The sequence below is a fragment of the Chanos chanos genome, chromosome 9, assembly GCF_902362185.1.
Source record: "Chanos chanos chromosome 9, fChaCha1.1, whole genome shotgun sequence".
In the NCBI taxonomy this organism is placed as follows: Eukaryota; Metazoa; Chordata; class Actinopteri; order Gonorynchiformes; family Chanidae; genus Chanos; species Chanos chanos.
Genome location: NC_044503.1, coordinates 19,828,295 through 19,839,483, shown reverse-complemented (window position 1 = coordinate 19,839,483; position 11,189 = coordinate 19,828,295). Strand labels below are relative to the sequence as shown.

General features: G+C 42.4%; 1 protein-coding gene across 1 annotated transcript in view; it reads right to left on the bottom strand.

Annotated features, from left to right (window-relative positions):
- Nucleotides 1-11,189, bottom strand: part of hook3 (hook microtubule-tethering protein 3) — a 40,657-nt gene that overhangs the window by 11,080 nt on the left and 18,388 nt on the right. The window contains exons 8-13 of the mRNA XM_030783940.1: nt 8,157-8,240; nt 5,772-5,935; nt 3,017-3,157; nt 2,333-2,534; nt 2,081-2,191; nt 776-857 (exon numbers count right to left, since the gene is read on the bottom strand). Of these exons, the coding sequence (XP_030639800.1) occupies nt 776-857; nt 2,081-2,191; nt 2,333-2,534; nt 3,017-3,157; nt 5,772-5,935; nt 8,157-8,240 (784 nt within the window). The remainder of the gene's footprint in view (nt 1-775; nt 858-2,080; nt 2,192-2,332; nt 2,535-3,016; nt 3,158-5,771; nt 5,936-8,156; nt 8,241-11,189) is intronic.

Sequence of the window (11,189 nt, the reverse complement as noted above, 5' to 3'; positions counted from 1 at the left end):
AGAGGCCACAGAGTCGCAGGCCACCAATGAGATGAGATGTCTCTGAACTAGACTTAAAACCTGGGCTGTCAGTGAATAGTTTACACTGGGATTAATCTGCAGGTTTAAGTAGGGTTAAATCAACATGTTAAGATATGGTTTAATTAAAAGGGTTTAATAAGTTGATTTAAGTAGGGTTTAACTGGAAGATGAACATGTGGTTTAAGTATAGGATTTATATACTTTTCAGTTAGCAGGCTTATGCAGGGTTTGATTATCAGGTTTACTTATGGTTGAAATATTAGATTTATGTAGGGTTGAATTATAAGATTTATATGGTGTTTAATTAGCAGGTTTATGTAAATATCAGATTTAAGTAACAGATTTATGTGGCAGGTTTATGTAAGGTTTAAATATCAGATTTATGAAGGGTTTAAGTATAAGGATTATGTAGGGATTTAAGGATCAGGTTTATGTATCAGGATTATGTACGATTTAAGGGTCAAGTTTATGTAGGGTTTAAGTATAAGGTTTATGTAAGGTTTACATATCAGTTTCATAAAGGGTTTAAATATCAGGGTTATGCAGGGGTTTGACTACAAGGTTTATGTAGGGATTTAAGGATCAGGTTTATGTAGGGGTTTATGTGTCAGCTTTATGAAAGGTTTAATTATCAGGTTTATGAAGGGTTTCAGAATCAGGTTTATGTAGAGGTTTAAGCAGGGTTTTAAGTGGGGGTTTAAGTATCAGCTTTATGTAGGGATTTAAGTAGGGTTTTAAGTGGGTTCCATGTTACCTGCAGTATGGCCCTCCTGAGCCTGCACACAGTGTAACTCGTCAATTGTCTCCTTCAGAGAATCTCGCTCAGTCCTCAGGCGCTAAAGAGGGGGGTGAGAAAGATATTAGGGTGGGGATAAGCATGGCAGAGAAGAAGAGAAAAACATAAAGCAACAGCAGATAGGAAAGATAAAAGGAAAGGAAGAGAATGCATCAGGAGAGTGAGAATGAAGACAAAAAAGATGGATTGACAGGAAAAGAGAGTGTATGTGTGAGAGAGAGAGAGAGAGAGAAAAGAAAGGAGGGAGAGCAAGAATGAGTGGACAAGTAAAAAGACAGAGAGAGAGAAGGGAGAGCTCAAACAATAGACCAAGTTCCCAGAGGAACCAGATGGTCTGACCAGCGTCTGTTATCAGTCAAACACAGCTGACCCAGAAGCTTCCTGTTTCTGCCTCTGTTTGTCACTGCAGAACAAGCCTCTCCAAACCAGGGAGCATTTCCATTATCTACACCAACACTTTCATTCTGCCTGTACAGGCAAGTGGATGTGTGGACCACCTGACTCCCAGAGACCACCAAACCTGTAGTTTAAAATGTGCGGCCAATGCACCGATGCAAACACACATACACAAGCACGCACACACACGTCCAACACCATTAGGAAAGAAAGATTTGGGCACTAAAGCTTTGGGGTTCTCTGTCTGAAACTGGAGAGGTAAATGTAGTCCACACATTCACACGCTTACGGAGCAGTAAGGTGCTCTTTACTGACTGGTGGTTCTGAATGCAGACTGTGAAGCTGATGTGAGAAGGTACTGCAGTAGTGTCATGGTTCTGAATGCAGACTGTGAAGCTGATGTGAGAAGGTACTGCAGTAGTGTCATGGTTCTGAATGCAGACTGTGATGCTGATGTGAGAAGGTACTGCAGTAGTGTCATGGTTCTGAATGCAGACTGTGAAGCTGATGTGAGAAGGTACTGCAGTAGTGTCATGGTTCTGAATGCAGACTGTGAAGCTGATGTGAGAAGGTACTACAGTAGTGTCATGGTTCTGAATGCAGACTGTGAAGCTGATGTGAGAAGGTACTACAGTAGTGTCATGGTTCTGAATGCAGACTGTGAAGCTGATGTGAGAAGGTACTGCAGTAGTGTCATGGTTCTGAATGCAGACTGTGAAGCTGATGTGAGAAGGTACTGCAGTAGTGTCATGGTTCTAGAGAAGAGGGTCTGCTGGGATAAACTGGTCAGAATAAAAAATGTTCAGGAATGTTTAGACAAGCTCATTAGAGAGGAAGGTTGAGGATGAGGAAGACTAGTGTCATTACATCTTTTTCTTTCTGAAGAGAGTCCACTTTCTCCTTCAGACGCTTGTACTCAAACTCCATCTTATCTGCTTTTTTCGTCTCCTCAGACAGCCTGTTCTGCAGCTCCACAACCTTAAAGCATACAGACACACAGGGAAATCTTAGCTTTGAAAGTTAGGGAGTTAGCTCTGCGTGTGTGTATGTGTGTGCGTGTGTATTCTTCCACACTGACCATAACATATGGTGCGTGTTTGTGCGTGTGTGTATGTGTACCTGTCGTTTGTAGGTCTCTAACTGGCTGCGTGCAGCGTTGGCTTTCTTCAGCTCCTCTTCCAAACTGACTGTGTTTTGCATGTACACTGTGTTCTTCTCCTCCAACAGTTTCACCTGTCTCCTCAGGTCACCCAGATCCTCCAGCTTCTTCTTATATGACTCCACCATCCCCTCCAGCTTAGACACCTTGTCAGACGAGTGCCTGACAGACACGTCACACAGAGAGACTCAGACACAAGTAGAGCCGATTGGCTTCAAGGCTGAGCTATAGTCTCAGATATCCCATAAAGCCTGGGCTATACTCTCAGATATCCCATAAAGCCTGGGCTATACTCTCAGATATTCCATAAAGCCTACGTCAGGAGTCTAGGCTGTAGTCTCAGATATTCCATAAGGCCTATGTCAGGAGTCTGAGCTATAGTCTCAGATATTCCATAAAGCCTACGTCAGGAGTCTGGGCTATAGTCTCAGATATTCCATAAGGCCTATGTCAGGAGTCTGAGCTATAGTCTCAGATATTCCATAAAGCCTACGTCAGGAGTCTGAGCTATAGTCTCAGATATTCCATAAAGCCTACGTCAGGAGTCTGAGCTATAGTCTCAGATATTCCATAAAGCCTACGTCAGGAGTCTGGGCTATAGTCTCAGATATTCCATAAAGCCTACGTCAGGAGTCTGGTCTGACCTCAGGACATCGATCTCATCCTTCAGTGACTGGGCCTCATCAGCCAGAGATGTCAGCTCCTCATTCTGACTCCGCACCTCCAGGAGCTCCTTCTCCAGCTCCTCACACCGGATACGGTAGTCATCCTTAGCCGCTTCCAGCCTGGTACACACATAGACACACACACACACACACACAAACACGCACGCACAGACATACGCACAGGTATAACGTGTACACACACACACAGAGTTCATGAGAGGTCAAAGGGCAGAACCAGCTGAAGATCTTGGGCTATAATCAGATTCATTTGGGGTTTAAGTGACTGAAGTCTCCAGTACTGTTCATTAGGAACTTCACAGGGACAGTAGAGCGCTTTCCCACAATCACGATGCACCTCAAATTTACACGATTTTTCACAAATCTCTAATGCAGTAGATCAACCCAGACAGTTTTGTTTTAACAGAGTTTAGCTGCATTTGTAAGACATTTCCATGTTTATTAGGCCCATCATCTCCATTTCCCCAAGCAGGAGTGAGAACCCACTGTGATCCAATTATAATACAAACATACATACTGATAATGATCTGTCCAGACTCTGAGTCAAACCGAGGGAATCTTGTGTTTTAAACATGCTAACAGAGCCACACAACATTACTCTTTCAAAAGCATTGATTAATGTCAGAAGGAAGTCATTTTCAGATGACTACATAAGGAAGTAACAAACTTTCTCACGTTTTCAAAAGAGCACGAAAACGGGAATTTTATGCTAAAAACATCAAACCAAAAACATCAGACCCATAATACTTGACTAATAACATCAAACAAAAACATCAGACCAAAAACATCAAACCAAAAACTTTAAACCTAAAACATTTGACTAAAAACATCAGACCAAAAACATTTGACTAAGAACATCAGGCCAAAAACATTTAACCCCTGATGTGACAGTTGGTTCTGATGAGACTTACTGTGTATTTGATGCTCCAATCTTGGAGTGTAATACAGTCCATCCAACCCAAAATGCATCTAACCAGAGGTTTTTATTTATTTATACACATTTTAAACCCTCCAACTGATGCAAAAACAAACAAATGCAGCTATTCTCTTCCAAACTCTCTATTTTACTTGATAGAAGCAGACCAACTGTCATTGTAAGCAATCCCAAATGCCCTTTATGAAATTAAAGCTCTTCCAACATGCTGTGTCTATGCTCTAGTGACACGGGTTGAAAAGTGAATCAGACGAAAGAGCCAACAGTGCAACAAACATGCAGAGGTGTGGTACTAAAAAGATGAGATCAACAATCAGTCGAGGTTGCCAGATCCTGCTTAATCCCCCTTCTCCCCTCCCCCAGCCCCCTGCCCAGGGGTGGTGCCCACACGCCCAGAGAAAGCCCCAGTGAGTGAGGACGGCTCTGCCCAGGACATGCCACTGCGTGAGGGTGCCAGTGGTTATAAAGTGCCCCTTTGTGCTCTTTTTGCGGGTGTTTTTTTTTTTTTTTTTTTTACCTCTGCTGAGGCAGGGTGTGCAGAGGGCAGAGGGTGTGGGGCAGGGGCTGGCAGTCCCAGCTCAGCTGAGAGATCCCAGACAGGCTGTGGTTAGAAGGGTTAGCATTAGCGCTAGCATTGACATTTACGTCAGGGTTTAGCACTAGAATTACTCTGTAGTATCATTGGAGTTAGTGCGTGCTACTGTCAGGGGAGCCGCTAGAAATTTTGGGCCCTGTGAAAGAATATAATATTGAGCACCCCAAGCCTAGAAAACCCACATGACAACCCAAAGTTTATATCTGGACCAAATTTGCACTCATCTCATTTTCGTTGGTGATAAAGTTATCCTACTGAATATTTAAGCGAAATAACGCTGACACTGCACTGTAAGTTAACTTAACTTGCTAGTTAGCTGGAAAGTGTACCTACACAAGACTGAACCGTGCAACGAATAGAGTGATGGGTGAAATATTAAGGCTATCCTGATCATTTTGCCAAAAATGGTGAAACAAACCACACATTTGTTTCATTTGTAACTTTTTAATAGATAAAACAATAATTTTAATGACATTAGCATTCTAGTCAACTAGTGAACAAGTGACTGCATGGAAAAGAAGTTTGTTAGCTTAGCTGGCAGGTCCTGACACACTACTGGTAGAGCTGAGTCGTGCTGCTGTTTGCCTCGAGAAAGCTTTTAGCGGGTTTCCCTCAACAACAGAAAGTATTAACACGCTGCTCCACCACAACTGTATGATGTAACAGCCCTCTTCACTACAGTTTACAGTGTTTTTCAGTGTTAACATGTGCAGTATGACTGCACACATTAGAAACAGTACGCTACGGCTAACTTGCAGAGTGAGCTGTCCGTCAAGCTGCCCTCTGTTGAGACATTTATTCTAGCTCTCTCAGAAGATGACAGACTAAAGTTTTAAAGATGAAAGACAGCCCTCATTCTACACCTTAACTTCAAATCAAACCATGTACAGACAGAGGGTATTCCTCAGGAACCGCACTGACACACAGGTCAGTCCTGAACTCTCCAGACTACGAGACACTCATCACCGAACCATACAGGTGAAAGTAGAGTGGAGATTCAGTCTGAATCCTTCTCCTAACAGCCACCACACAAATGAATCCTATCCATGTCTTGCTTAACTGCTCTTTTTTTCTTTTTTTTGCTTAGTACGTCTTCAGTTGTTTTGCTCTATGGGTCAGTCTTTTTTCTCTCTTTCCACGTGCTCTTTTTGTTCCATATTACTTCCTCCCGCAGCAGAGAAACTCACCTGAAGGTCTCCTCCTGGAGCTGTTCTAACTGGGTCTGGAGCTGCAGGTGTCTGCGTCCAGCGGGACTGTTCAGATCCTCTATAGAGTCTGACTGGTTCAGTCTCTCCATCAGAACCTGGTTCTCTGCCAACAAACTGCTCTTCTCCTCCTGAAGGGCTGCCACCTGAGAGTGAGAGAGAGAGAGACATAGAGACAGAAGAGATGGATAGGAGACAGAAAAGTTGTCGTTAAATATTTGTCATAGTGAATACATCAGTTCAAAGCCTAATACTGTCGCAGAGATCTGTCCTAAACAATGTGGGGACAGCAGTAAGGCTGTGAGGTCTATGAGAGGGGAAAAATACCCCCAAAACTAACCAAAATACCAAACAACTAAACAGGAAAATCTTCCAATATTCTCAAACAATATATTTAAACTCTGAAAGTACACTCCTATATGAGATATTGCTTAATTCTACACATTCAGTAGACGAGATAAAAAAACAAACAAACAAAACAAAACAAAAGCAAAAAACAAGAAAAAAAAACCCAAACCAAGGAAAGGCCGGACACACATAATGATGAAGAGAAAACTCATTCTGCGGCAGTGAGGCGACATGCAGTTTTAATGGGGGCGTCTCTCACACACAGGCAAAGCAGCAGTTGTGTCTTCAGGATTCTACTCAGTGGGATCAAATGCTGAGCGGTAACAGACAGATTCTTCCAGACGGAAAAAAAAAAGCAATGAAAGGAAGCCAGAGTGGCTGACACTGACTGAAACCTCTCGGATAGTTACACAACATCTGTTAAATTAGTTCACTTAATGCTTCGCTGCTAGATTACAGCACAGCATGGACTTTTATGGGATGACTCTGGACCCTCAAAATCTGAACTCTGGTCAAAAATTAAAAAGTGTGTTTACAGAGTGAAAGCCACTATTACTCATTATTATTATTGTAATTATTACTGTAAAAATTATTCACATTACAGCATCGAAAAAATCAGGGCTTGATCTGAGAACAAATAAAAAGCTGACAGCAGAAACAACTAAAAAAAAAAAAGAAGAAGAAATGAAATCATTCCTCATTCATATCTGAGACGCTTTATTTAATTGTGGCCTTGAGTTGACTACATTTGACGAGATGGGAATCAGGCGTGACTCATCATGTGTCAGTCTGTCAGGCTGGGCGGGGCCTGGGATGAGGACTGACCAATAAGAGCTGCACTGATTGGGACAGATTCTAGAACTGTGAGTGTTTTTTCTCCATTTTGAGTAATGTTCTGTCTAAAGAGCAAGTCAATCTAGCAGCTCGGAGACTACATTGTATTTTGGGGAATCATCTGTAAAGAGGTCAGAGTTTGGGGTGTATTTTCTCATGGTGGCTTTAGTGAAATTCTGTGAAGCTTCTGGAGAGATCCATTTTGAAGCAGTTTCTGTGGTTTCCACGGAAACTCATGGACTCTCTCTCTCACAGAGGGGAGTTAACAGAGGGTCGGGGGGAGGGGATTAGTCTGTGGATTGACAGCACTGAAGGACAAACCAGCTGATGTGCGTGCAAAAACACACACGCACTCATTCACGCACACACAGGCGGAGTTAAAGGGGGCCTGAACAGTCGAGGTGGGGTGGGGGTGGGGGGGGGGATGTTATCAGAAGCAGGCGGGCAAACCCACACGTCAACATCACAGAGTGAGGAAGAATAACAACGGAAATCAGATTTACCCTCTCCTCTAGTTCAATATACTCTAACCTCAGTCTATCACGCTCCTCTTGGACAAGGTACGCCTTTAACACAAGGCAGAGGAGCACACGTTACCACGGCGCCAGGGCAAAAAAGAAAAAAAAAAACAGACAAACCAAACAAAAGAAGACAACAGAAAAAGAGAAAAACATCCTGAACACATTGCTCAATTTCCTAAACTTTCTTTTTTTTTTTTTTTTTTTTCTTAAGGCAAGTACTTGAAATGTGATGCAAGAGCAAAACTCGTACCATCTTCTGAGGAACAGAGTCTTCTCCTGGCCACTCACAAGAACGTGTACAGACTTGTACAGATCTCTGATTTTACTGTCTGCTTCTCTTTCATGGTAAGCTATTAGCACTTTACCTGCATGGTATGCTTCAGATGCCACTATGAAAGGGGCAGAATCAAAGCTATAAAACTTAAATCAGGTACACAACTCAGTGCAAGCTGGAAAGACAGTTCTTCCCATTCTATTCATCACTCAATCTGGAGACACCCTCTAGAGGATTTTAACAGTATTTGGAAGTATTTTTGAGTTTTAGAAACAAAACAGAAAATTAACAGGCTGATGTACACTGAAATATGTCATAATACGTCAAGTTAATGGAGAGAGAGACAGAGAGAGAAAAAGAGAGAAGGAAAAGATTGGGGGCCAGTCTGACCTGCATGTCCAGTTCATGGCAGCGTTGAGCGATCTCCTCTTTAGTGGCCAGAGCTTCATTCAGCTCCTCCACAGTTTTCTTCAGCTACAGAGACACAGATCAACACAGATTCAGTCACAGTCAATGAAACCAGTCCTTCCAACACTCCTGATCTGAGGACACAGTGAAAGGAATAAATCTCAGTCTAACACATACTAACACAGCAAATTCAACCCTCTCACTCACTGCCAAGCCTTTATTTAATTAAATGTCTTAGTGATGGAAACATGAACTTTGGAAACAACCATGAATTCATCTTTGTCCCAGTCAAAATTGCTTCTGCACTCCTGTCTTACTGACTGCAAGACAGAGGAAGAATTTGGAAATGTCCACCGACAGGTGAGAAAAACATGAGAATAAAAACACACGAAAATAGGCGCTTTCGGACCGAACAGTTCTAGGGTCTCATTTGATAGGAACTACCCCCTGGGCAGTTTCCCCTAGAACTACATAAGTTCTAGGGCCTTTTTTCTGTTTGCATTCGCACCGCCAGTAGGAACACTGAAGTGACGTAAGCCGGCTGACGGTATAGCAGCTAAGAGCTGTTGTTTACGACTAACCATGGATAGCTGCACATTTTAAAGTACAAATTTAATGACTTTCAAGACCTTTTAAATACCTCCAAAAGGGAAAAAATGCCATTACTGCGGCAAAAGAAATCATCAAACTAGACTACAGTATAGACAAAACCAGTTTTATTGAATTTGAATGGCAGAAATATTGAGTGCACATTAGATAACATATAACTGCCTTCTCATTAACGAAAATAAAACTGTATGGCAATAAACCCAGTCCAACGGAAAAAGATGTCCCCCTATATTTATGCATTTACCACCGCAGTAGCAGTGAATGACTTGATGGGCATAGTAGTTTTCGGGTGCTAGCGTAGCGCTTGTGCCTGACACTTGCTCGCAGCATCGTGGGTTTTTTTTTTTTTTTTCCTTTTTCCTGCCGCAGCCCTCAAATCATAAGCTGGATAAACACATTCTTATTTTAAGTTAAAATGTGGGTCACAGCCACACAAGCGGACACACAAGCAGCTACCGAAGCGGAGTGTACGCTACCTCTTCAATGTACAAATATACATTGGACATTGCAGAAATGGTCATTGTTGGGGGATATAAAATACCGGTAAAATAAAACATAAAAACCCCTCCTACAATTCCAGACATTTTAAGACATTTTAGACACGAATATAAATAAATTAAAAAAACCTAAATGTAATACGTTTTAAGACTTTATATTTTGCACTGATCTTTAAAAATGGCGGTTGCAATCATCGTATACCTGTGTCTGGACCAATAGCTTTACACCTACGTCACAAGGTTCCTATTGCGCTGCGAAAGTACCTACCCTGAAGTAGGAGCTAAAAAAGCCCCTCAAAACGGCGTTCTAAGAACTATGATCGTTCTAAGTTCCTGCGGTGCGAACACGCGAAAAAGGGGTACTTTCTCCAACAGTTCTAAGAACTATGGAAAAGTTCCTCCGGTGCGAAAGCGCCTAATGGTGCACAGCAGGGCTGCTACAGCAATAGTACCACAGAACTTAACACTCGCCGAACAGAAAGTTGTGTTTGACATTGATACGATTAAAATGCTAAATCACGCCACTGGTTTAGGCCAGAGCTCACCATAGTGTCCTTACTGTTCAGAGATGTTTCAGAAAAATATATCAGCCTTTTAAAGTAGATATCTTCACACAGTAATGGTCTGACAGACAGAGACAGTAATGGTCTGACAAACAGACAGACTGACAAACAGACAGACAAACAAACAGAGAGACAGTAATGGTCTGACAGACAGACAGACAGAGAGACAGTTATGGTCTGACAGACAGACAGACAGACAGACAGACAGAGAGACAATAATGGTCTGACAGACAGACAGTAATGATCTGACACACTGACAGATAGTAATAGAATGTTAAAATGTCTGCAAACTGTGAACACTATTTGCATTCAGAGTTAATGTATAAAGTTATTTATATTATTTTTATTAAGTTTATTAAATTATTAAGTTACAGCTAGACATTTAGTACAGTTCCTCTCATTTGAATTTGATTTTTGTTTTTGGCATGGTATTAAATCAGGTATTGAGAACAGTAAAATTTCTCTGGTATATTGAGTGAAAATATACAAGTGAACAGGTGTGAGGGCTGAGTGAACAGGTGTGAGGGCTGAGTGAACAGGTGTGAGGAATGAGTGAACAGGTGTGAGGAATGAGTGAACAGGTGTGAGGTGAATCAATGAGAGTGAGGGGTGAGTGAAAGGGTGCAAGGGTTGACATGTGCTGTATTCCGTATGAAGTAAAGCTGATTTGCTCAGTAACTGAGACCTGTAATACGAGGCACGAGTAACGACAGCTAATCTGCTTGAGCAGAAAAATAACACACACACAAACAAACAAGTCGTTCCTTAAGTGTGTCTGATCTGATGAGGGTGAGGCAAAAAGTGAACTGGTTTCTTTAATACAGCCGTGTGTTTAATGCTGCGTTTGTATGTGGTGTTTATATCTGTTATTTTGCACGCCTGTTCCAACTCAGGGAGGTTCTACCCCATCTGTTCTTCTGTCCCAACTCAGGGAGGTTCTACCCCATCTGTTCTTCTGTCCCTACTCAGGGAGGTTCTACCCCATCTGTTCTTCTGTCCCAACTCAGGGAGGTTCTACCCCATCTGTTCTTCTGTCCCAACTCAGGGAGGTTCTACCCCATCTGTTCTTCTGTCCCTACTCAGGGAGGTTCTACCCCATCTGTTCTTCTGTCCCAACTCAGGGAGGTTCTACCCCATCTGTTCTTCTGTCTCAACTCAGGGAGGTTCTACCCCATCTGTTCTTCTGTCCCAACTCAGGGAGGTTCTACCCCATTTGTTCTTCTGTCCCAACTCAGGGAGGCTCTACCCCATCTGTTCTTCTGTCTCAACTCAGGGAGGTTCTACCCCATCTGTTCTTCTGTCCCAACTCAGGGAGGTTCTACCCACACCATTTTGACTCTTTGACA